The sequence below is a fragment of the Monodelphis domestica genome, chromosome 6 (genome assembly GCF_027887165.1).
Source record: "Monodelphis domestica isolate mMonDom1 chromosome 6, mMonDom1.pri, whole genome shotgun sequence".
Taxonomy (NCBI): domain Eukaryota; kingdom Metazoa; phylum Chordata; class Mammalia; order Didelphimorphia; family Didelphidae; genus Monodelphis; species Monodelphis domestica.
In genome coordinates, this window is record NC_077232.1 from 77049170 (window position 1) to 77071125 (window position 21956).

Consider the following 21956-nt stretch of genomic DNA (forward strand, 5'->3'; position numbering starts at 1 on the left):
TCTTATCAGTTTTCTACTGTCCAAAAATCATTGTTACCATTTCTTTTTCAGTTTGCCTCTGGATTGGGCTAATTTAACAGCTATGGATGTTGCTGTAATGAGTAATCTAAGGGTTGGACTTCGGGTGGTGGGTTACTTTGGTGGTTCTCTTTTGTCTTAGCTTGACTGTTCAGTTGGAAAGAATCAATTTTCCTTTTCAGAATTAAGTGTTTGGAAAACTGTATTTAGTTAGAGAGCCTCAAGGCCCTAGAGAGGGTGGCTCAAAAACCAGAGTGGATTTAGAATGCTAATCATTTTGCTCTTTCCTTTTTCAGGAAGAGTAGCAAATAAAGGAAACTAGTGTGATTTTAAAGGTTATTTAAACTGGAGAGCAATGTGACTTGGCAAATTGAGAGTGAGCCTCCCAGATTTGGAGGACATCTTACTAATAACTGCCTTACTTTTGGGCTGTGAGACTTTGACCAAAATTTAAGCCTCCTCTCCTTTCATTCTTCCATCCCTATAGTGGGAGTGTGGCAATCCTTTTCAATGAACCAAATAGAGAATCCAGAGGATTTTGATGACAAACTGTGAAACACTCTGATCTATACAGACACCACTGACAGATATACCTCTTTGTTCCAGGACTCGAGCCTCTGTCACATCCATCAGCTCCAAGTAAAGGAGTAATGAAGTCAGGAGGTCTCAGCTCAGCTGCTAGACCAAAGCACAATGAAGAAGAATTGGACCCAACCTGTGCTGCAGCTACCCTAAGAGTGCTCCGGGACAGGCTCCCCAAGTTCTCTCCTCTGCCCAGCAGGTCTCTCTCCAGACTTTGTATCCCTCCAGAAACACTGTGGTCATGATCCTTGTTGCACAGTTTGGTGCCTAAGGTCACAAGATTATTGATGCGCCTTTCTGGTACCATGACGTTTGGAACTCTTGGTTTTGGTGACCAACCTAGCTTATTCTTTAGTTAAACCTTTATTAATAATTTACATTGGGACAAGAAGACTGGGTGGGTGAGGTGGTGGGGATCATTACTCTGTTCAGTTACTATCTGAAAGGCTTTTGTGTGGAAGAGAATACACTTGTTCTATAGGCCAGAACTAGCAACAATGGGAAGAGGTTACTAGAATACAGGAGATACAACTTTTAGCTCAATATAAAGAAAAACTTTCTAATAAGAGGGGTATCTAATGATAGAATAGGCTTAAACCTAATTCCAAGGGAACAGAGTGCCCATGTTCTGTGGAATGAAGTGCTTTTAAAGGTAGTGAGTTTCCCCATTGCTAGGGGTCTTCAAAGGCTGAATGACTAATTATTGGACATGTAGAAGAGATTCATCAGTTGGGCATGATATTGAATTAGGTAATTTCTAAAGACCATTCCAACCTTGAAAGTCTATGAATGTATTATCCATATCTTTTCAGGGTCTCAGAATGATTTCCTAATTGTAAAAATGGCCTCTGGGTCATGGTAGGAAAGGTGGAAAGTTGTGGGGAAAAGGAATATGAAAATCATAGCAGATTATTATGGAAGGAGAATATTACTTCCTATGGCCAAGACTTTCTAGGACTGCTCTGGTTTTCAAAGAATAAAAATGGGCATTTTGTTTTCAGGAGGAGCACATTGCTATGTTGATTGATGATAGTAATAATGGATTCTCCCAATTGGCCAAATATTTTCAAAAGGCATGTAAGAAAATAGTCTTTTAAAAATTACATAGTTAAGGAATAATTGCTTTCCCAGTTAGATAAACCAATTCCTTCTCCAAGTTACCTTTATGAAAGAAGACCATTGGATTTAGTCAGACTTCTGGAACTTTGGGCAATTCCTTTCTTTCTGTAGGCCTCAGTTTCTTCACCTATAAAACGAGAAGTTGGATTAAGGTCTTAAGCTCTAAATCCTGTGATTTTAGGCTAGCCTTTTGGGAGCAGTGGAAGAAAAACTCACAGAGCATGTTCTGCATGCAACTCCTCCAAATTGAAATCTGGGGCTCATGCCTTAGTTAAGCCTTCCTTGAAAAGAGGCACTCAGCCCACGGTAGGCTTGCACTGAATGCTGTAGGTCTAATCTAAGAGCTTCTCATCTGAAATTGGGAAAAGTTCTTTGATTATATTCCTAAGCAACCAAAGAGAGAGAAATGCAAGAAAATTAAGATCTCACATTCTAACTTTTCCTGTAACAGAAAGTTTCTGTTACAAATAAGTAGCTGAAGAACTATCATCCCCATTTTATACTAGAAGAGATTGTAGTTTAGAAAGGGAAATGACTTCCCTGTGACCACAAAGCTAGGAAATGTCATAGGTGAGACTGGAATCCAGGCCTTCAGAATCCAACCAAGTCCATTGTTCTTCCTGGAATACCACATGGTCTCTCTCAGGAGGCCAGAGTTGAGGTGATGTGGTTACCATCTTTCCCCATTGGCTTTTTCCATGATTTCCAGCATATCAGGAAGTACCCCAGCAGCTTCTGTGGGAGAATCTGATGACAGCAAGACAAGGAAGCTGGCAGAAGAACGAGCTAGAGCACCTGTGATGCCCTTTGGGATGGACCTTTACTACTGGGGGGAGGAACAGCCGACAGCAGGGAAGATCCTTAAGTGAGTAGCTATGTCTGCATTGACCACAGAATAGAAAAAGCCATTCCTTCTCAAGCCACTAATGCTTCTTCCATGCCATCTAGCTTCTGGCCCACCTTAATTCTCTTTCTTTTTGTTGTTTTGAGCACAGAATTTATGATTTTTTAAAAAAGAAATCTTTCTTTATACCTTTTGTTTGGACAGCACCTTTATTACCAAATGTATCCATCTCTCCTTTTCCCTTCTCAGCAAGCTGCCCTTTATAACAGAATAAGAAAGACTAAAAAGGGGGAAGCTGGGTAGCTCAGTGGATTGAGAGCCAGGCCTAGAGATGGGAGGTCCTGGGTTCAAATATGGCCTCAGACACTTCTCAGCTGTGTAACCCTGGGCAAGTCACTTAACCCCCATTGCCTCGCCCTCTTCTGCTTGGAACTAATATACAGTATTGATTCTAAGACGGAAGGTAAGAGTTTAAAAAAAAAAAAAAGCAGCTTAGCAAAACTAACCCAGACATTAAACAAGTCTGATATTATCTGTGAGGTTCATACCTATGGTCTTCCAACTCTGCCAAGAAGGTAGGCACCTTCTCTTTCTCCTTTGAGGTCAAGCTGGACATGACAATTTCAAATATTCAGTTTAGGTTGTTTTGTTGTTACTGTTGTTATACCATCATCACCACAACTGTCCTTGTCTATGCGAGAATTCTTTCCTTTGCCTTTAACTTTGCAAATTGACCTCTCTGTATAGTAGTATTTCTGCTGGCTCCAAGAAAAATATGACTTAATGGCTTTTTAAATTTCATTCCAAATTGTTTTCCAGACCAGTTGGACACAGTGTACCACTCCATCCTCAGTGCATTAATATGCCTATCTTTCCACTGCCCTTCCAACATTGCCCATTTTAATCTTTTGTCATCTATACAGTCTGATGTGTGATGTGAAACCATGAGTTTTAAAATTTTTGATTTATTTTTAGATGTAATTTATTTTATTAGTGACTGGTAGCTTTTTTCATATTGTAATAGCTTGAATATCCTCTTTTGAGAACTGCCTTTCCATGTCTTTTGACTATTAAGAGCCTAGTTCTGTTTCTTACATATCTGTGAGTTTCCTATACATATCATGGATATTAGATCTTTGCCAAAGAAACTTGCTGTGAGATTTTTTCTTAGTTAAAAGCTTCTTTTTTCTAGTCCAGCTGTACTGATTTTGTTCACATAGAAATTTTTTCAGTGTTATATATTCAAAATTGTCCATTTTGTCCTCTATGATCACCTTAATCACTCATTTAATTAAGAATTCTTCCCCTATCCATGTGTAAAAGGTAACTCCTTCTATTCTCTAATTCTTTTATTATATGGCCTTTTATGTTTAGATCACATCTATTTGAACATTATTGTTCAATATATTATATATAATGTTTATCTAAACCTAATTTCTGCCAAACTGCTTTCGAGTTTTTGCAAATTGGAAGTCATTGTCTCAGGAGAATTCTTTGAAGAATTTCTTGATTTCCAAACCCTCTTATACACACCCCTTCCATTAGTATTGACCTTGTACTTCAGCTCTTGTATAGAACTTTATTTTTGTATGTCTCTAATGCATTTATACACATATAAACATACCTGTGTGTATGCATACACACAAACATGTATATACACTCATGAATATATATATATATATGTGTATATATATGTAGGATCATAGCTCTGAAGGTAGAAGGGCTCTCAGAGGCCATTTAATCTAATCCTCTCATTTTACAGACAATAAACTAAGGTCCAGGGAGGCTCAAGACTCATCCAAGATCACAAAGGTAGTAAGTGTTAGAGATGGAGTTTGAATCCAAGTCCTTTGAGTCTGGAACTAGACCTCAATATATTGTCTTAGACTAGGGTCTGGATCTGTGGGGTTGTTTTTTTTTTTTAATATAGAGAACTCCCAGGGAAGAAAACTTATTCTATTAATTCAGACCAGCACTTTCTTGGCAACTTATAATGTTATAGGTGTGCCTAGAGCAATGAAAAATTGAATGATAGTATGTGACACAGATGAGACTCAACTTCCTGGCTTTGAGGCTGTCTCTTTTTATACCACACCATGAACTCTCTGGTCGGTGTCTTTCCCTCCTGATACCCTCTGAAATCCCTAGGGGAAGGAATTTTATTTTATCTGAACTTTGTATCTCATATAGTACTTAGCATGTGTGCTGAATAAATGTCTGGATATTTGTCTACCCTTGATACCACTGTCCTTCAAATTGTAGAGTTTATTTGGCTGACATACCTCCTTTCTTTAATCTGAATCTCTCTTTCCACTGTTCCTCAATCCTTCTACATTTTGGAACAGGGTTATGGGTCAGTGGGAGTAAAAGTAATGGGAAGGAATTAAGGAGAGAAAAAATTAAGAAATGAAAAGTCAGAGATAAAATAATAATGTATTTTCACTTTGAAAGTGGTCATCATGGTCCTTCTACAGACATGAAATCGATTCTCTGGCAATTTCATATCATTGGATATGGTTCTCGGGGAAAATGTAATGGAGACAGTTTTATAAGCAATAAATAATATGTAATGGCCTTGAACATTACAAGACCTGGGTTCTCTTTTCACTTTAGCTCCTCCAGCATCAAGATGAGTAACTTTGCTGATCACCATTTCCCCATATATAAAATGGGGGAGTTAGGGGTTAGAAGAGATCATTTCTAAGGGCCATTTCAGCACTAAAGCATTGACATTCTGTGCTCTGTGATTCTTTTGCTTCTTGATCTCATCTAGAAAATTGTCTCAGTCTATTTTTCAGAAAAAGTTTATGGATATTCAGACATTGGGGGGAACATATTTTCTGTTGTTATTGAAGCTTAAGAAATCATAATGTTGACTCACAGAAGCCATTTGTGTTGGCCTTCTGTCCAGGCCCAGCTTTGCTTTCCTAGTTTATTCTGACAACCAAAGAGGGATTGTTTCCAGCTAGAAAACCTGAATCTGAGATAAATCTTTTCCCATTGTGATGGTTGTTTAAGTGGAATTGTGTTTCTACACAGTTCCCAGTGGGTAAAATCATTATACAACCAATTAACACATGCATTCTTCTGCATTGTTACCTGATGGGTATTAAGAACTTTTTTCCTTTAAAGAGTCAGTTCCCTTTGATTGAGGTCAATGAAAAATTAGGGTGGTTATGAAGCAGGAGGCAATAGTATGAAAAAATAAAATACATGATAAGAAATGGTAATGTTGAGGAACATGACATTATATTGTAAATGACACAGGATTTGAAATCAGCTTCCTTGGACTGGAATCAGGACTATGCACATCACTTACAGGCTTTGACCTTGGACAGGTCATTGATCTTTGGAGCCTTCATTTTTACAGGAGGTTGGACTAGATGATACCCATAGGTCTTTTCTGGCTCTGGTATTCTCTGATCCTATGATCTATCAGTTTTCTGTGTGCCCTGTAATGATGACTTTAGTTGGGCAAGTAGCTTGAGGAACTGCCTGAGGCTCAAGTACTTCTCTGTGTTTAAATGGACATCTTTTTCAAATGGAGACAGTAGGTGCCCTTTCTGTCCATTTCTCTTTAGCAAATAGTAGTAACTACAGTACTATCATATTGCTAAGAACTGCTGACAAAGAGGAGCTATTCTATTCTTCTCTAGGGACTGATTACACCAGTCTTAAAAGAGGCTGAGTTCTTCCAGTATTTCCCTTTCCCATTACTAGTGCCCAGTCAGCCTGATGATACCCTTAAGAGAGCTTAAGAAACAATAATCAGATAATTAACTATGAACATTGTTCAGAGTTAGCCATGAAATTAGTTTTAAAACCTTTTTGTTCCCTTTGCTTTCTTCCTTGAAGGCTATGTGGTATAAGAGAAAGAATGGCCTAGGAATCCAGAGACCTGGGCTCTAGTCTGAGTTTTGCTATTCATTGACTTTGTGACCTTGGGCAAACAATTTCTTCTCTTGGCCTCAATCTCCTCATTTGAAATCAACAGACTAGGTAATCTCTGAGATACTTACCAGCTCTCATGTCCCTTGGGTTTCCTTATTTAATCTTCTGTCCTTCCATCACTGCTTTGGTTGCTTCTTTTCTTTGTGGAAACTGTCATAGTTGCCAAAGTGATTGTCCTCAAATGTAGGTCTAGCTATGATGACCCCCTACTCAATAATCTCTAATGACTCCCTGTTACCATGGGATCAGATAAAAGTTCTTCTTTTGACATTTAAGCTTCTTCACAACCTGTCCATGACTTACTTTTCCATGTTTCTCCTCTCCATATGCTTCTGCCTTAATTCCTCTCTCTCTCTGTCTGTCTCTGTCACTGTCTCTGTCACTGTCTCTCTGTCTGTCTGTCTGTCTATGTCTCTGTCCCTGTCTGTCTGTGTCTGTCTGTCTGTCTGTCTCTCTCCCTCTCCCTCCCTCCCCTGTTTTTCTCCCACTCCTTCTCTCTTCTCTTTTTTTCTCTCTGTATTTTTCTGTGTGTGTCTGTTTCTGTCTCTCCTCTCTCTTCTCTCTTCCTCCTTCCCTCCCATTCTCATTCTCCCTCACTGCTCATTTCCCATCTCCAGGCTTTTGACCTGGCTGCCATGCCTGGAGTGTTCCAGACATTATCTGCTTCTTTACCTCTGTCTCACAGAATCTCTGACTTCATTATGGAATCAACTTAAGAGCCTTCTTCTGTAGGAGGCCTGACCTAGTATCTACAGCTGTTAGGGCCATCCATCTCTTTATTTTATGTACATTGATGCATTTTTCTCCTTTAGAATACACACTCTTTGGAGGGAGGGACTGACTTGCTTTTTCTTGTGTCCCCAGTGTTTAGTGTCATCTCCAGTGCTCAGTAAATGGTTAATAAACATTTGCTGATTGGTTGTCTGCCAGTTAAGACATATATATTCAGAGAGGTCACCTGTGCCCTCAAGTCACAAAGCAAATTAATGATAGATCAGGATTTGAACCTAGTTCTTTATAAAATCTAGTTATCTTTCATTGTGCTCTGTGGTCCCAGTGGCAATATCACTTTTATCTGATGGGAACGTTGTGCCAAATAATTGTAGAAATTTTGAGACACTTACATAACCTAGTAGCTTCTGTTCATTTTCTGTTCTATTTTCATTTTTCTAATAACTAGAGTGATTTTCCAAAGTGTTTATAAGATACAAGTTCCAAGCCAATGCAATCTTGTCTGGTTTTATACTAAGGTGTTTAATTCACTCCATAAACCAGACAGAGCAAATGCACACCCAGAGTGACTAAAGCTAAGGGATTTTGCTTAGACCCTAAGGGAAGATGATCTGACAGAGACTTTGGTGGTGGGATTTTAAAAAGTAAGTGTGTGTGTGTGTGTGGTATGGGGTGTAAGCTGTGAGCTCAGAATTTCCTCATCTGACTGTACTGCACACATATTGTATGTTCCTCTCTGTGAAATTTTTACCCTGTGTACATTTTACCAAAGGCTCTTCAGAGGCACCTCTTATTACAAGATAATGAACCTAATAATTACTCTACTGTGGTGCATTCCACTAATGTTAAATGGCTGGAACAGAAGCAGCCATTTCAAAGTAGCATCAATATACAGAGTGATACTAAACTCTTTTAGTGTTGTTTTAGCATTTGATTGTTATTATTATTATGTGGAAGGTCACAAGTAAAAGAGCAGAACAACTGGCTTCGCAGGTAGACATGCACACTCTGTATTACCATTGTATTTGTGTATATTTGTGTATATATTTAGTTTAATAGACATTTATTAGGCATCTGCTGTGGGCCCAGCACTGTGCTAAGCTCTGGGGATACAAAAAGAAACAAAAAACAGCCCTTGACCTCAAGGAGCTTATACTCCTTTTTTTTTTAAATTCATAGCAACACTTTTTTAAAATAATATTTTATTTGATCATTTCCAAGCATTATTCATTAAAGACAAAGATCATTTTCTTTTCCTCCCCCCCAACCCCCATAGCCGACGCGTGATTCCACTGGGTGTCACACGTGTTCTTGATTCGAACCCATTTCCATGTTGTTAATATTTGCATTAGAGTTTCGTTTAGAGTCTCTCCTCTGTCATGTCCCCTCAACCGCTGTAGTCAGGCAGTTCATAGCAACACTTTTGATAGGAAAAAAAAAAACCAGAAACAAAGCTGTTCCCCATTGATTGGGAAATGATAGAAGCAGGTGGGGTATGTTAATGTCATGTAATATTTAATTACTCTGTAAGAAATGATGACTATGAGGAATAGAGAGAAATAAAACCCATCTTTATCAGCCCTCATTCTTTTTCTCTTTGCTCGGATGCAGAGGTGCCCATAGCCTTGCCAAGGTCAAACCCTGAACTTGTGATCTTGGACATATCCCTTTGATGGGGAATCCTTGCTGCTGTCTATGTTGCCTCCATCCTTCAAAAACCTCCACCTGACCCTGCTATCCTCTCATTCTAAGGAACTTACAATCTAATGTGCGCACATGCACACACACACACACACACACACACACACACACATCCCCACCCTCACCCTTGATGGCATACCTAGTGTTCTTTGTGGTTTACATCTATGTAATGTGATGTGTAATATTCCCATCTGGCCATACCTCACTTTACTGTCTTTCAAGTAATTTCTGTTCTAACCACATAAGATTTCCCTCCACCTAGTGTTTTCTTCTATCCTTTCTTCATTCATTCTTGGAATGGGCTCCCTCCACTCCCATCCCATTTCTCCTGCAGTACCACCACTTCCCATCCCCAAATGCCCTGTCTCTGTTTAAGCTCCTCCATTCCTTCAAGGTCCTACTCTTATGACATCTCTTATATGAACTTTGTCTACCACTGCTGAAAGTCATCACCCTCTAGTTTCTTGTATCCCTTTATTTGGGGATCTGATTGTGGAACTGATTTTACTCTCTTGTCACAGTCACTTGTGCTCATGCCTTCGCCTCAGACAGCAAGGAGAGCCCATTTCGTATTCATTTTTAAATGTCTGTTGCAAGGCACAGAAAACTTCATATACAGCAGGCACTTAATAAATGTTTTTGAATGAATGATTGTATCTCTATGATACTTGCATTTTATGAATATAAATCTATAGGACATAGGATGCTTTTAGTCAGAAGGAGCACATATGTAGATTTTAATACATGTGAATTTATTTTAAGTCAGCTCAGTATGCAATTACAGGTTGATTATTGTTCCCATTTATTCACCCTTTCCTTCAGCTGAGCATAAGGTAGTGTCTACTTGTACAACACACAACTGTAAGGGACAAGGTCTGATGGGAATACATCCGTGTATGTTGTCTTGAGAAACAAAACCATTGCTAGGCTAAAAAGGTCACACCTATCTTCTAACTATAAATAAATGTAAACTCTTTCTGTCTGTCTATCTCTGTCTCTCTCTTTCTCTCTGTCCCTCTCTAGCTCTAGCTTTGTCTCTATTACTCACACACACACACACACACACACACACACATACACACACACACACACACACCTACATAATGTCTCTGTCTCTTTCAACATGCACATCACTGTTGTATTTGCATGTATACCCAGACTCTCAGAGGTTTACTAACTTGTCCAAACTTACACAGTGATGGTGCCAATATTCAAACTGAACTTTTCTGATTGCAAGGCCATTGTTTTCCCCTCTACCAAGTTGCCTTCATGTGGTTTAGTGGATTAGCTACTGGACTTGGAGTCAGAAAGGCCTGGGCCCATATTCTACTCTATCATTTAATAGTTCTGTGAATATAGAAATGTTAATGGCTCTAGGGAGGAAGAATTCATATATTAAAAATAAAATAAAAGGAGAAAAAGAGCCTTGAACTATTTGCCCAAACTTCAACTTCAAGCTGCTTGTGAGTCTCCTGCATTACAGTGCTCACTTGGGGTGGCTGGACAGAGGGGTGGGGCATGCAAAAATTGTCTTCAGGCTCTGGGAAGAGGAGGAACTGAGCATCCCCCCCCCCCATGCCAGCTGGGCACGTGTACCCTTCACTAATGCTGGCCTAGATCTCAAATTCTTACAGTCCTATGAAAAGTGCTAGCCCATGAAGTGCTAGACCAGGAGGTTGGATTCTGCCTTTGTATAAGTTAAACATTTATACTATACTAATACTAGACTAGACTGGACTGGACTAGACTAGACTAGACTATAATATAATATAATTCATAAGCTGGATTTTCATTATAGGGAGAGGTATTAGACCAATGATTTCACTAGTATAGGAGTCTCCTGAGTCAACCCCCCCCCCCAGTAGTGTAGATCATCACCATCTTTACAATTTATAATCTCTGTTGCCTAGAGCATTGAGAAATCCCCAAATTATTCAGCCATTATGTGTCAGAAGCCAAGCTCAAACCTCTTTCTAACTCTGAAGCCATCTCTGTCTACTATACCAGGGTTGCCTCTGTTCACTGGACCACAATCTTTTTCTCCTTTTCTGCATGTGTTTTCAAGACCACCACTATGCAAAATAGTTCAGTGCCCTTCGTGTTTTTTTTTTTTATGCTGGGAAATGATTAGCCACAGGAGCTACTTTCCCCTCTATGGAGGCTGCTTCTCTCTTGGGCTCTAGACTAAGTCAGTCTTTTAAGGTCTTTAAGATGGTTAAATTTTCACAAAGTTCTTGAGGAACATTTGCCCATGAGATCAACCAAACTGAAGCCCTTGTTTGCATTGCAAATGGACTTTTCAAATCCTAAATGAAATCAGTTGCATCTATCATTGTTTGTGGACTGTTGAATTTTTATTCTTCCCAATAAAACTGAGGGCAAACAGTGAACTTCCCGACCTGCAGAGATGCCAGACCAACCAAGAATAATTTTAGTAAGGGCATGTATGCTTGGGATTACAGAGTATTGGCCAAATCTTTGATTAGAAGCATGTTGAGTTCCAAGGAAGTCACAAGAAACTGAAGGAGACCTCTTTAAAATTCATTCATTTCTGGATCTTGGTTTGTAGTGCTCTGAAAAACTAAAGATTCCCTAATTTCTGCCCAATGTCAAAAAGAATCCAAGGGGAGAAAAAGGGCTTAGTGGAAAGTCAGAAAACTCTAGTTTACATCTTGGCTGTTATTTGCTGTGTGAACTTGGGCAACTCATTTCACCACTTTAGGCCTAACTTTATCCATCCATAAAATAAAGGGATTAAACTAAATCCTTAAGCTCCCTCTTAGCTGACATTCTGGGGTTCTGGATGTAGTGGCATAGTGGGCTCTCTGTAAGATAGTTAGATAGTGTATCTATCACAAAGTGTGGTGGTCAACCTATTTAGATTATTCAGAGTTTGATTAATCAGCATGATTCCAGAAATGTTCTTTTCCAAGTTCTAAGTCCTAGGAGTATTAAGTCAATTTATGATCATTTATCTGTAGAACTGGGATGAAGTGTAAACAGCTTGGATTATGTTTAAATGTACCTGGAACCTCATGCTTATCAACATAGAACTGTGGCTTCCCTTTCATTAAAGTTTGGGCCTTGAATTCTCAATTAGGAACTGTGGAGCATAGAGACCTTAGAACATGGAACATTAGGAAAGGGGCCTTAGAACATAGAATATTATATTGGGAGGGACCTTAAAACATGAAACATCATAACTGGGAGAGGGACCTTAGAACATGGAACATCTGGGGAGTGTTGTAAAGGATTGGCTTTGCAAAAAGCAAGAAGTAAGGAGATCCCACAGGTCAAGGACTGGGACCTTAGAACATGGTGTGTTAGTACTTTAGAATTTTAGTTAGTACTTTAGAAAGGACTTTAGAATTCGGAATGTAGAATACTAAAACTGGAAATTACCTTAGAACATAGAACATCAAAACCAGACTGTCCCTCCTTTAGATATCATATAGTCCAAATCTCTCATTTGCTATAGAAGGGATCTGGGATTTCCTTGAGAAGAAAAATGCTTTGCCAAGGTCACATACAATGAATCAATGGATTGTTCCACTGTGCTTCATTCTTTTGGGGACCCATGTCCTTACTGCTGTCTTCTTCAGCCTAGGAGAAACAATGCCTATTTGAGTTAGGAGAGTGTTTTAGGTATCTCTTGTTACTTTGTACCACTTCAGAGGAGTTGTTCAGTAATGACAACTCCAAAAATGCCTGGCTCCAGTACCAAGTGAGGAAGAGAATCAGAGTTTTCTTAGAGAAGAAAGACTGTGTAATGTGACAAGGAAATCACTTTAAAAGACTGATATATATTAATTTAAGGTCGCCAAGGAATTCAGCTATGTAATTCCTAAATGAAAACTCAAGTCAGCAGTCAATCTTTTATGGAGTTTAATTACAACAGGAGGAAGAAAGGAATTAGAGATAGAGAGAGAGAAAAGGGAGAGAAGGGAATAGGGCTTAAATACCCCTTCTGTTTAGGCTGGGCCAAAAGGCCCAAGCCCTTAGATAGCTGGGGCAAAGAAAAGAGATCAGTCCCTATTACTCACGTGACCAAAATGGAGAAACAGTCTCAGAGGCCCCCACCTTCAGCTTCCTTCAGAGCAAGCTTCTCAGAGCACACTCCAACCACTCAGACAAACTCCTCAACCACCCCCGAGTCTTCAGACCCCTCTCCCTTTAAGGAAACCATCCAAGTTGCCTCCCCTCAGTTCTCACATCTACCAATCACTGTCCATCAATTTCCCTGTGCCAATGGAGGCTCTAGCTTAACCCAGGACCGCCCAGAGGTCTCTGGCTTTGCACATGTCTGTTGAAGGTCATATTTTCAAATAATTAAATCTTTGATCCTTTGCTACAGCCCTTCCTAAATCCTGTTAACCTGAGTAGGGTAGAGATTGGAATAATTAAATTTTGATCTATGCTGCAGCCCTTCCTCAATCCTGTTAGGACTGAGTAGGGTGGAGATTGATTCCAAGTATCTCCATTGTATCAATTCTAAAATCAATCATGACTCAAAGAAATTCCTGTTCTATGCTTAAGCATAGGTCAAAGTCCTTTCCATTGTTCAGCAAAAGGTTTCTGTCCTAAAGTAATCTTAAGAAGGGAGGAGGGGGAAACTCTCATGCCAATGGGGTTCACATTCCAATAGTCAAGACCCACTATCAATAGGAAATTTTTCAAGTATGAAATTTCCCAATGGTGAATTTTCCAACATTTATAAGTCTAAGAAATTTTGAGGTTTACAATAAGTTGGGGCCTGGGACATTCTGGCTCTGCTTTTATCTGACTCCAAGGGCATTTCTTTTTTTTTTTTTTTTAATTTTATTTAGTCGATTTAGAACATTATTCCTTGGTTACAAGAATCATATTCTTTCCCTCCCTCCCTTCCCCTGCCCTTCCGCTAGCTGACACTCAATTTCACTGGGTTTTACATTTATTTGTCCTTGATCAAAACCTATTTCCATGTTGTTGATGTTTGCATTGGGATGTTCATTTAGAGTCTACATCCCCAACCATATCCCCCTCGACCCATGTAATCAAGCAGTTGTTTTTCTTCCGTATTTCTACTCCCACTGTTTTTCCTCTAAAACCTCCCGGCCCGCGAGAGGTTTCAAGGAGAGAAGATAGAAACAGGATAGAAGTTTTGGATCCCGCAAAGGGCGTGAACCAGCCGGCTTTAGAGATGTAAATAATCGAGTCAGTAATCAATTATTGATTTTCGGGAGCCACAGCCTGCTCCGACCACTGGACGTTACTATTCAGGCTATTCCCATCCAATGATCTCAATTTAACACTGCACTGGTCAGAGGATAATGATAGCTCAGTAGGAAAGGAGATCAGAAACTAAAGGAGGTAGATAATGCTAGGTATTAGCATTGGAAAAGAGAGAGAAACAGGAAGGGAGAAAGATAGAGAGGAGAGAGAAAGGGGAGAAGTTGCTCTTTTGCAAACTTGTCGAAGTCCTCCAAGTGGGCAGAGCTGGCTGCATCCAGTTCCTTTTATTCTCTTTGATATACAAATGAACTCAATACATATTGATCAGTTACATGATGCCTCAATACATATGGATGAGTTACCTAGAGTATTGCCATTGGATAATTGTGATCCTTTGCTACAGCCCTTCCTAAATCCTGTTAACCTGAGTAGGGTAGAGATTGGAATAATTAAATTTTGATCTATGCTGCAGCCCTTCCTCAATCCTGTTAGGACTGAGTAGGGTGGAGATTGATTCCAAGTATCTCCATTGTATCAATTCTAAAATCAATCATGACTCAAAGAAATTCCTGTTCTATGCTTAAGCATAGGTCAAAGTCCATTCCATTGTTCAGCAAAAGGTTTCTGTCCTAAAGTAATCTTAAGAAGGGAGGAGGGGGAAACTCTCATGCCAATGGGGTTCACATTCCAATAGTCAAGACCCACTATCAATAGGAAATTTTTCAAGTATGAAATTTCCCAATGGTGAATTTTCCAACATTTATAAGTCTAAGAAATTTTGAGGTTTACAATTGCAACTTATGACAAGGTGAAGGCGGGGTTATTATCCTCAGGTGAGTTAGACAGGAGGAAGCAAGGTTTCGAGCCTAAACTTCAGCCACGCTGGGAATAGAGCTCATTGCCATGCGCAGGATGGCCATGTGCTCACTCACAATCCTTGTCTCTCCATAATACCTATGGGCTGGACTGCTACATCCTCTGAATGTGGATGGTGTTCTTTCTCCCTCAGAGTTGTTCAGGATCACTGCATTGCCACTATTACATTCGATTATACCACAGTGTCTCAGTCTCTGTGTACAATGTTCCCCTGGTTCTGCTCCTCTCACTCTGCATCAGTTCCTGGAGGTTGCTCCAGTCCCCATGGAATTCCTCCATTTTATTATTCCTTTTAGCACAATAGTATTCCATATATATACCCCCCCACACACACACACATACACACACATATATATATACCAACATATACCACAATTTGTTCAGCCATTCCCAATTGAAGGGCATCCCCTCATTTTCAAATTTTTTTGCCACTACAAAGAGTGCAGCTATGAATATTCTTGTACATGTCTTTTGCCTTATCACCTCTTTGGGGTACAAACTCAGCAGTGCTATGGCTGGATCAAAAGGCAGACAGTTCCAAACGCATTTATGAAGTCATGAGAGTAATAGCAATAACAATGATGATAGCTCACAATTCTAGAGCACTTGAAGGTTTACAATGCTCATCAGGAGGAGACCACGATTCTAATCTTTGTTCTACTACAAATTCATTGCCTGACCTCTCTGGGCCTCAGTTCCCTCCATGTAGCATTCAATTTCAGTTGTTTTGTGTTGATCTGGGAGGACTTGGGTTCAGTTCTGGACTCTGATTCAGAGATTCCCCTGGGCAAAGACACTTCCCTGGATCATTGTATATTTTGTTTTTCTTGGTTCAGTTTACTTCACTTTTCCATATTCATCGCATTCATCATTTCTTACAGGAATATTCTATTATATTCATGCACCACAACTTGTTTAGCCATTCCCCAATCAATGGCATCTACTTTGTTTCTAATTCTTTGCTTTTACCAAAAGAAAAAAAAAACAGTATTCTGCTCTACATATTTTAGTGTAAATTTGGCAGACTTTCCTCTTTATCCTTGACCTTCTTGGGGCATTTGCTGTGCAGTGGAATCTCTGAATCAGAGGGTAAGGATGTTTTAGACACTTTCCTTTGTATAAATTCCAAGTGTTTTCCATAATGGTTGGACCAATTCACAGCTTCCCCAATGGTACTGTTTGTCTTTCTTGCCACAGCATTGACTTGTCCTGTCTTTTGTCAACTTTGCTCATTTTCTTTGTGCGAGATGAAACCTCAGAGTTACTTTGTTTGCATTTCTCTTATTAGTGATTTGAAATACTACATTTATAATTTGTAATTTTTCTTTTGAGAACTGTCTTCATATTTTTAGGTCACTTATTTTGAGGAATGGTTTTTGATCTTAAATATTTCTGCTAATTGCCTATATATCTTTGGTATTATATGATTATCAGAAATATTTGGTGCAAAGATTTTTTTCCTAGTTTAATTTATTTTCTTATTTCTTAGTTGTGTTAATTTTGTTTATGCAAAAGCCTTTCAATTTCATGTAATCATACTTAACTATTTTATCTTTATAATTGCATCTATCCCTTGTTTGGTTAAGAATTTACTCTCTTAGGAACAATGAGGTGGCCCAGTAGATTGAGAACCAAGCCTAAAGACAGGAAATCCTGGTTCAATCTGGCCTTAGACACTTTATAGCTGTGTGTCCCTGGGCAGGTCACTTAATCCCATTGCTTATCCCTTACCCCTCTTCTGGTCTGGAACCAATGCATAATATTGATTCTTAGTGTCAGGTAAGGAATTTTTAATAAAAAACAAAACCAAAAAGAACCCCCAAAAACACCAGAATTTACTCCTTCAACATAGCTGTGAAAGGTACCTGAAAAGTTATAAAACCTTTCTTTCTCTCTCCCTCAGTTGAAATTGATTACGCCCTCAAATTTTCCTAGAGTACTTTGTCTGGATTTTTGCTTTGCCCTTAATGTATTCTATCTCATATCACTCTTTTTGGGATAGGTTTCATGTTTCCCTTCATAAACTGTAGGCTTCTTGAAAGGAGGGGAACCATCATTTTCCAGCTTTGTATTTTCAGAACTTGTCACAGTATTTTGTATATAGCAGGGTCTGGGTGAATTAGTCTTTATTAGCAGAAATTATTATTACAGAAATTACAGCAGAAATTAAATATTACAGGTGAAAGGGATGTACCCACAGATAATCTGGGACTCTAGAATAGTTTGGAAAAAGTATGTTTTTACACATAACAATATCTCTCTTATGGATTTCACAGGTTTGGTTCCCAGCATCGGTTCTGGAAGCCAAATGAGACAGAAGAGGAAGTAGAGAGTACAGAAATTGCTGAGATGTTGAAGAGTCGCTACATAACCTTTGCTGGCAAATTTGAGCCTGTAAAGCACAAATGTGGAGCCCCTATGCCCAATGGGAGCCTCTGTGAGAGGCAGGATCGGCTGAAGGTGTGAGGCCAAGAGGGCTTTGCTTTATTTTTCCAGTGAGGGTGGGGTTTAGGAGGAGGATAAGGAAGGATTGGGATATGGTAACAAAAAGGGGAAAAAAGGAAAGAAAGAACTTACTGAAGCAACTGTTTTGTTTTGTTTTTTGAAAGAAAAGAATGGAAGGAATGCCAGCTTTGAAAGCTACAAGTAATTCATAGTATATACTAAAAAAAAGTAAGCTGGTCATAATTGAGATCTTTAGTTTTCATGTACACTCTTTTTTCCTTGTTCTTTGCATATGCTATTATTTAATAAAAATAAAAATAATAATTATCACTAAAAAAGAGAAAATGAATCAATCATCCCAAACCTACTCTGCAGGTAGAGAGGATGATTTTATACATACACAAAACTCCAATACATTGTTACCTACCCCTTAGCATTTGGCACTGTCATCATTATGGAGAAACTTGGATCTGTCCCTTCTCTTTTATTTCCTTGACCTACTTTCCAGGTCCCTCTTTGACAAGCCCATCCTTAATCTTCATGATAACCTAATTTCATATGGATGGATATGAATGGAGGAGGAGAAGAGGAGCCCAAGATTTTCCCTGAAGGCCACACTTATTTAAGTACTCCTTTTTTTCGTATGGAGACAACTTGGCTAATGTTGCAGAAAACAAAAGAGAAATCATGGAGCAGTGGAAATCTGTCCTGCATTAACAAAAAGCAAAACACTGCCCAGATCATTATCCATTCAGTGCCTGGGAATCAAGCCTACATAAAGCAAGTTATTTAAATGATGCTTTGTCACTCGTTCTGAGAGGTAGAGTGTGATTAATATTTTAAATGATGGTGAAGAGAGACGCTCTTGATGCTTAAAAGAAACCTTGTGTGTGATAGGTGAGGACAAAATTATGGAAGCACACTATAGAGAAAAGAGTACTGGATTTGGAGTCTAAAGAAATGGGTTCGAATCCTGCCTCTCCCATGTAGACCCTATGTTCCCTTGGGCAAGTCCCTTGCCCTCTTTGGGTCTCATTTTCCTTAGCTATAAAATAGAGATGGGAGGAAGATGACAGGGAGAAGGAGGCTTAGCTGATCTCAATGATACTTTCCAATGATAAATTCTGTGATCCTGCCATCTGTTCTATTCTTTCAAATAAACTCTAATCTTTGCTTTCCTTTCAAAATCTCAGAGGATTTTGATGCAGGAAAAGTCCCTTCTAACTCCTGTGTTCTCATATAATTGATCACTTGTAAAAGCATTAACATTTTCTTTCTTTCTTTCTTCCTTCCTTCCTTCCTTCCTTCCTTCCTTCCTTCCTTCCTTCCTTCCTTCCTTCCTTCCTTCCTTCCTTCCTTCCTTCCTTCCTTCCTTCCTTCCTTCCTTCCTTCCTTCCTTCCTTCCTTCCTTCCTTCCTTCCTTCCTTCCTTCCTTCCTTCCTTCCTTCCTTCCTTCCTTCCTTCCTTCCTTCCTTCCTTCCTTCCTTCCTTCCTTCCTTCCTTCCTTCCTTCCTTCCTTCCTTCCTTCCTTCCTTCCTTCCTTCCTTCCTTCCTTCCTTCCTTCCTTCCTTCCTTCCTTCGAAGAGGTTTTGGTAGCATGTGAATTTTTAGCCTTGTAATAAAAAAAATGAATTCTCAGTTTTGAATTTTCTGTGCCAAATTAATAATTTCTTTCCAGAGGTTCTAGATCAGAAATAGTTTTGTAACATGGTGTGATGGAAGATCTGTCCCTTTTCTAGTTTGTCTGACACTTGAGGCCACGTGGAAGAGTGGAGAGAAGACTAGATGAGAGTCAGAGGAGCAGTTTAATTCATTGTGATTGTAGCCTGCGGGCTCTTAGGCAAGTCACATAATTTCTCTGACTCTCACTTTCTTTAGAGACTGGATGGTCTCTAAGAGGCCTCCCAGCTCTAAATCTATGATTCTGTGACCTTGGGTCTCTCTGGGCCTTGGTTTACTCAACTGTAAAATGAGGGGGTTGGACTAGGGATCTCTTGGGTCCTTGGAACTCTTAACAGCCTGTGATGTCTTTACAGAATTTGAGCTTCTTGATTCCAGGAGCGGGAAGTTCTTACCTATTAACATGGGAGCACTGAGTCACAACTCACATTTCTATAGCACTTTTAAGGTTTACAAAGCATTTTCCTCACAACACACCAGGAGGTAGGTAGTGCAAGTGAAATTATTTCCTTATTTTATTTTTTATCTTTCATTTTATTTTATTTTTAATTAAGTCATCATCATTGTCATCATCATCATTCATAAACATATATTAAGTTCCTATTTTGTGCCAGGTTCTGTGCTAAGCTCTGGGAATACAAGGAAAATAATGGACTTGATCTCTGCCCTTAAAGAGTTCATATGCTAATGGGGGAGACAACATACAAACAATTATAGACATATATAATAAATACATAGTGCAAAAGGGAGGTAATCTCAGAGGGAAGGCTCTACCATTGTATGGGAGGGAAGACTTGGGAAAGCCGTCTTGCTGAAGATGAGATTTGAGCTGAGTCTTGAAGAAAGCCAGGGAAGCTAGGAGCCAGAGTTGAGGAGGAAAAGCATTTCAGGAATGGGAAATAGCAGAAAAGGCATTTATCTTCTCTGTTTCCCACCTTCTCTCTCCAACTTAAAAGAAAAAACACCTTGAAACACATATTCAGAGTCAAGCAAACCAAACCCCCATATCATTCATATCCAGAAATGTTATGTCTCATTCTGCATCTTGAATCCATCGCCTCTCTGTTAAGAGATGAGTAGAACAGATCATTAATAGTCCCCTGGAATCGTGGATGGTCATTGCATTAGTCAGAGTTCTTAAGTCTGTCAGAGTTGTTCATTTATGACCATTTTACAGATGAGAAAACTAAGGTCCAGAATGGTTAAGTATCTTGCCCATGGTCACTTAGTAAGTGTCTGAACCAGAATTCAGACCAAGGCGTCCTAACTCCAGGGCTCACTCACCTTTTACTATACCATACTTCCTCTTCCTGACCTTCCAGCATGGATGGGAGGCTGCTACATACATATCCTCTTTCTTCCTTGATCCAACCCTTCTTATTTTTTCTTACTAGTGCCCATTCCATGGGAAAATCATTCCCCGGGATGAGTGTGGAAATCCTATCAATCCAGAAGATAGAGCCAGAGAGGAAAAGAAGAAATTTGAGAAGCAGGCACAGAATCCAGGTGGGTAACAGGTGGAAGGGAGTGAAAAGGACTTCAGAGAGAGAGAAGAATTGGACATATTGTACATTTTCCCATTACAACCTGATAAAGAGGAAATGACTTACAAACTATGCAAACATACAAATGGCACACTCTGTTCTCTTTTTAGTTATTTCCTTCCTAACGGGGCCCTTCTTATCTTCCTCCTCTACCCCTAGCTCCTGGTGCTTGAATCAGACATCTTGTGATTTTAGAAGTAGAGAAAGGGGAGAAATTGGGAAAAACAAGTACAGCTTAAAGGATCTGATACTTGGGGGAAATTCCCAGCTAGGCTTGATCTATCCATGGCCTCCAGATATCCACTGACTGTTTGAAATTCCACTAATTAGAGATTTATTTGAATTAACCACATGGCCTCATTGAACTATTCAAATGTCTATGGAAGTCTTAAGTGGCCATCATTCACACCTTGGCATAAATTAGGTCAACAAAGTTGTCTTTTTCCCTAGTACCTAACTGATAGCTTCACTGAGGTTTGATTGTGGTTAAAGAGGAGTTGGGGAACTGAGAGGAGACAATGGTAAATGTAGAGTTAGATACAGGATGATTCCAAAGATAACCTTTGCCTATCTCAAAAATTTGCCTAAAGCTCTGATTCTTCTTCTTCCTCCCTCCTATGATAAGCTTCTCATCTGCCCTTCCCACTGCCCCATAACCAATACTCTTTGTATTGTAGTTTTATTTTGTTGCTAGTTAGCTCCTCCAGTTCTTAAGACATTCTGGAATGATGTGTGGATCCTCCCTTAGTTGTCTCAGATTTCAACCTTACTGGGCCTAGCACATGGTTTTCCTGAGTCATCACTTGGTGACCAGCCCTCCAAGGGTGAATGTCTCCTCATGTAACTGGGCTTCTCTTCAATGATGGATGTATGGTCCATTATGAGCTCATACTCAGAGGCCTTCTAGCAGCTTGGGGAGGATTTGACAAAGCTCGTGCTTTCTGGCCCAGGCCTTGGAAGCCCAAAGTCACGTATGTGCCATGATATGCAATTGAAGCAAGACTTTAGTGAATTGAATGGCTTTGTGGGCTGGGCTAGTTCCAGAGGACAGAATGAGGAGCAGAGAGCAGGTGCTTATCCCAAAAGAAAAGTACACAGCCATGGTAGGCAGGGGCTCCCCTTCTGTGGAGGGGCTTTCAGATGGAGATTGGATGTCACTTGTCAATGATCCTGTAGAAGTTATTATTGTTCAGGCATGGGTCATATTTGATGCCTCAGAGAGCCCTTTTCTTTCTTGATACAGTCAAGTATGG

General features: G+C 39.5%; 1 protein-coding gene across 7 annotated transcripts in view; it reads left to right on the forward strand.

Moving 5' to 3' along the window:
• Nucleotides 1–21956, forward strand: part of UVSSA (UV stimulated scaffold protein A) — a 119844-nt gene that overhangs the window by 82330 nt on the left and 15558 nt on the right. For 4 of the 7 annotated variants that reach the window (XM_016423368.2, XM_056802284.1, XM_056802288.1 and 1 more), the window contains 4 exons: nucleotides 625–799; nucleotides 2429–2584; nucleotides 17311–17494; nucleotides 20554–20665. In XM_016423368.2, coding sequence (XP_016278854.2) covers nucleotides 625–799; nucleotides 2429–2584; nucleotides 17311–17494; nucleotides 20554–20665 — 627 coding nt within the window. The other 3 variants (XR_008912802.1, XM_056802287.1, XM_056802286.1) reach the window with 3 other exon arrangements.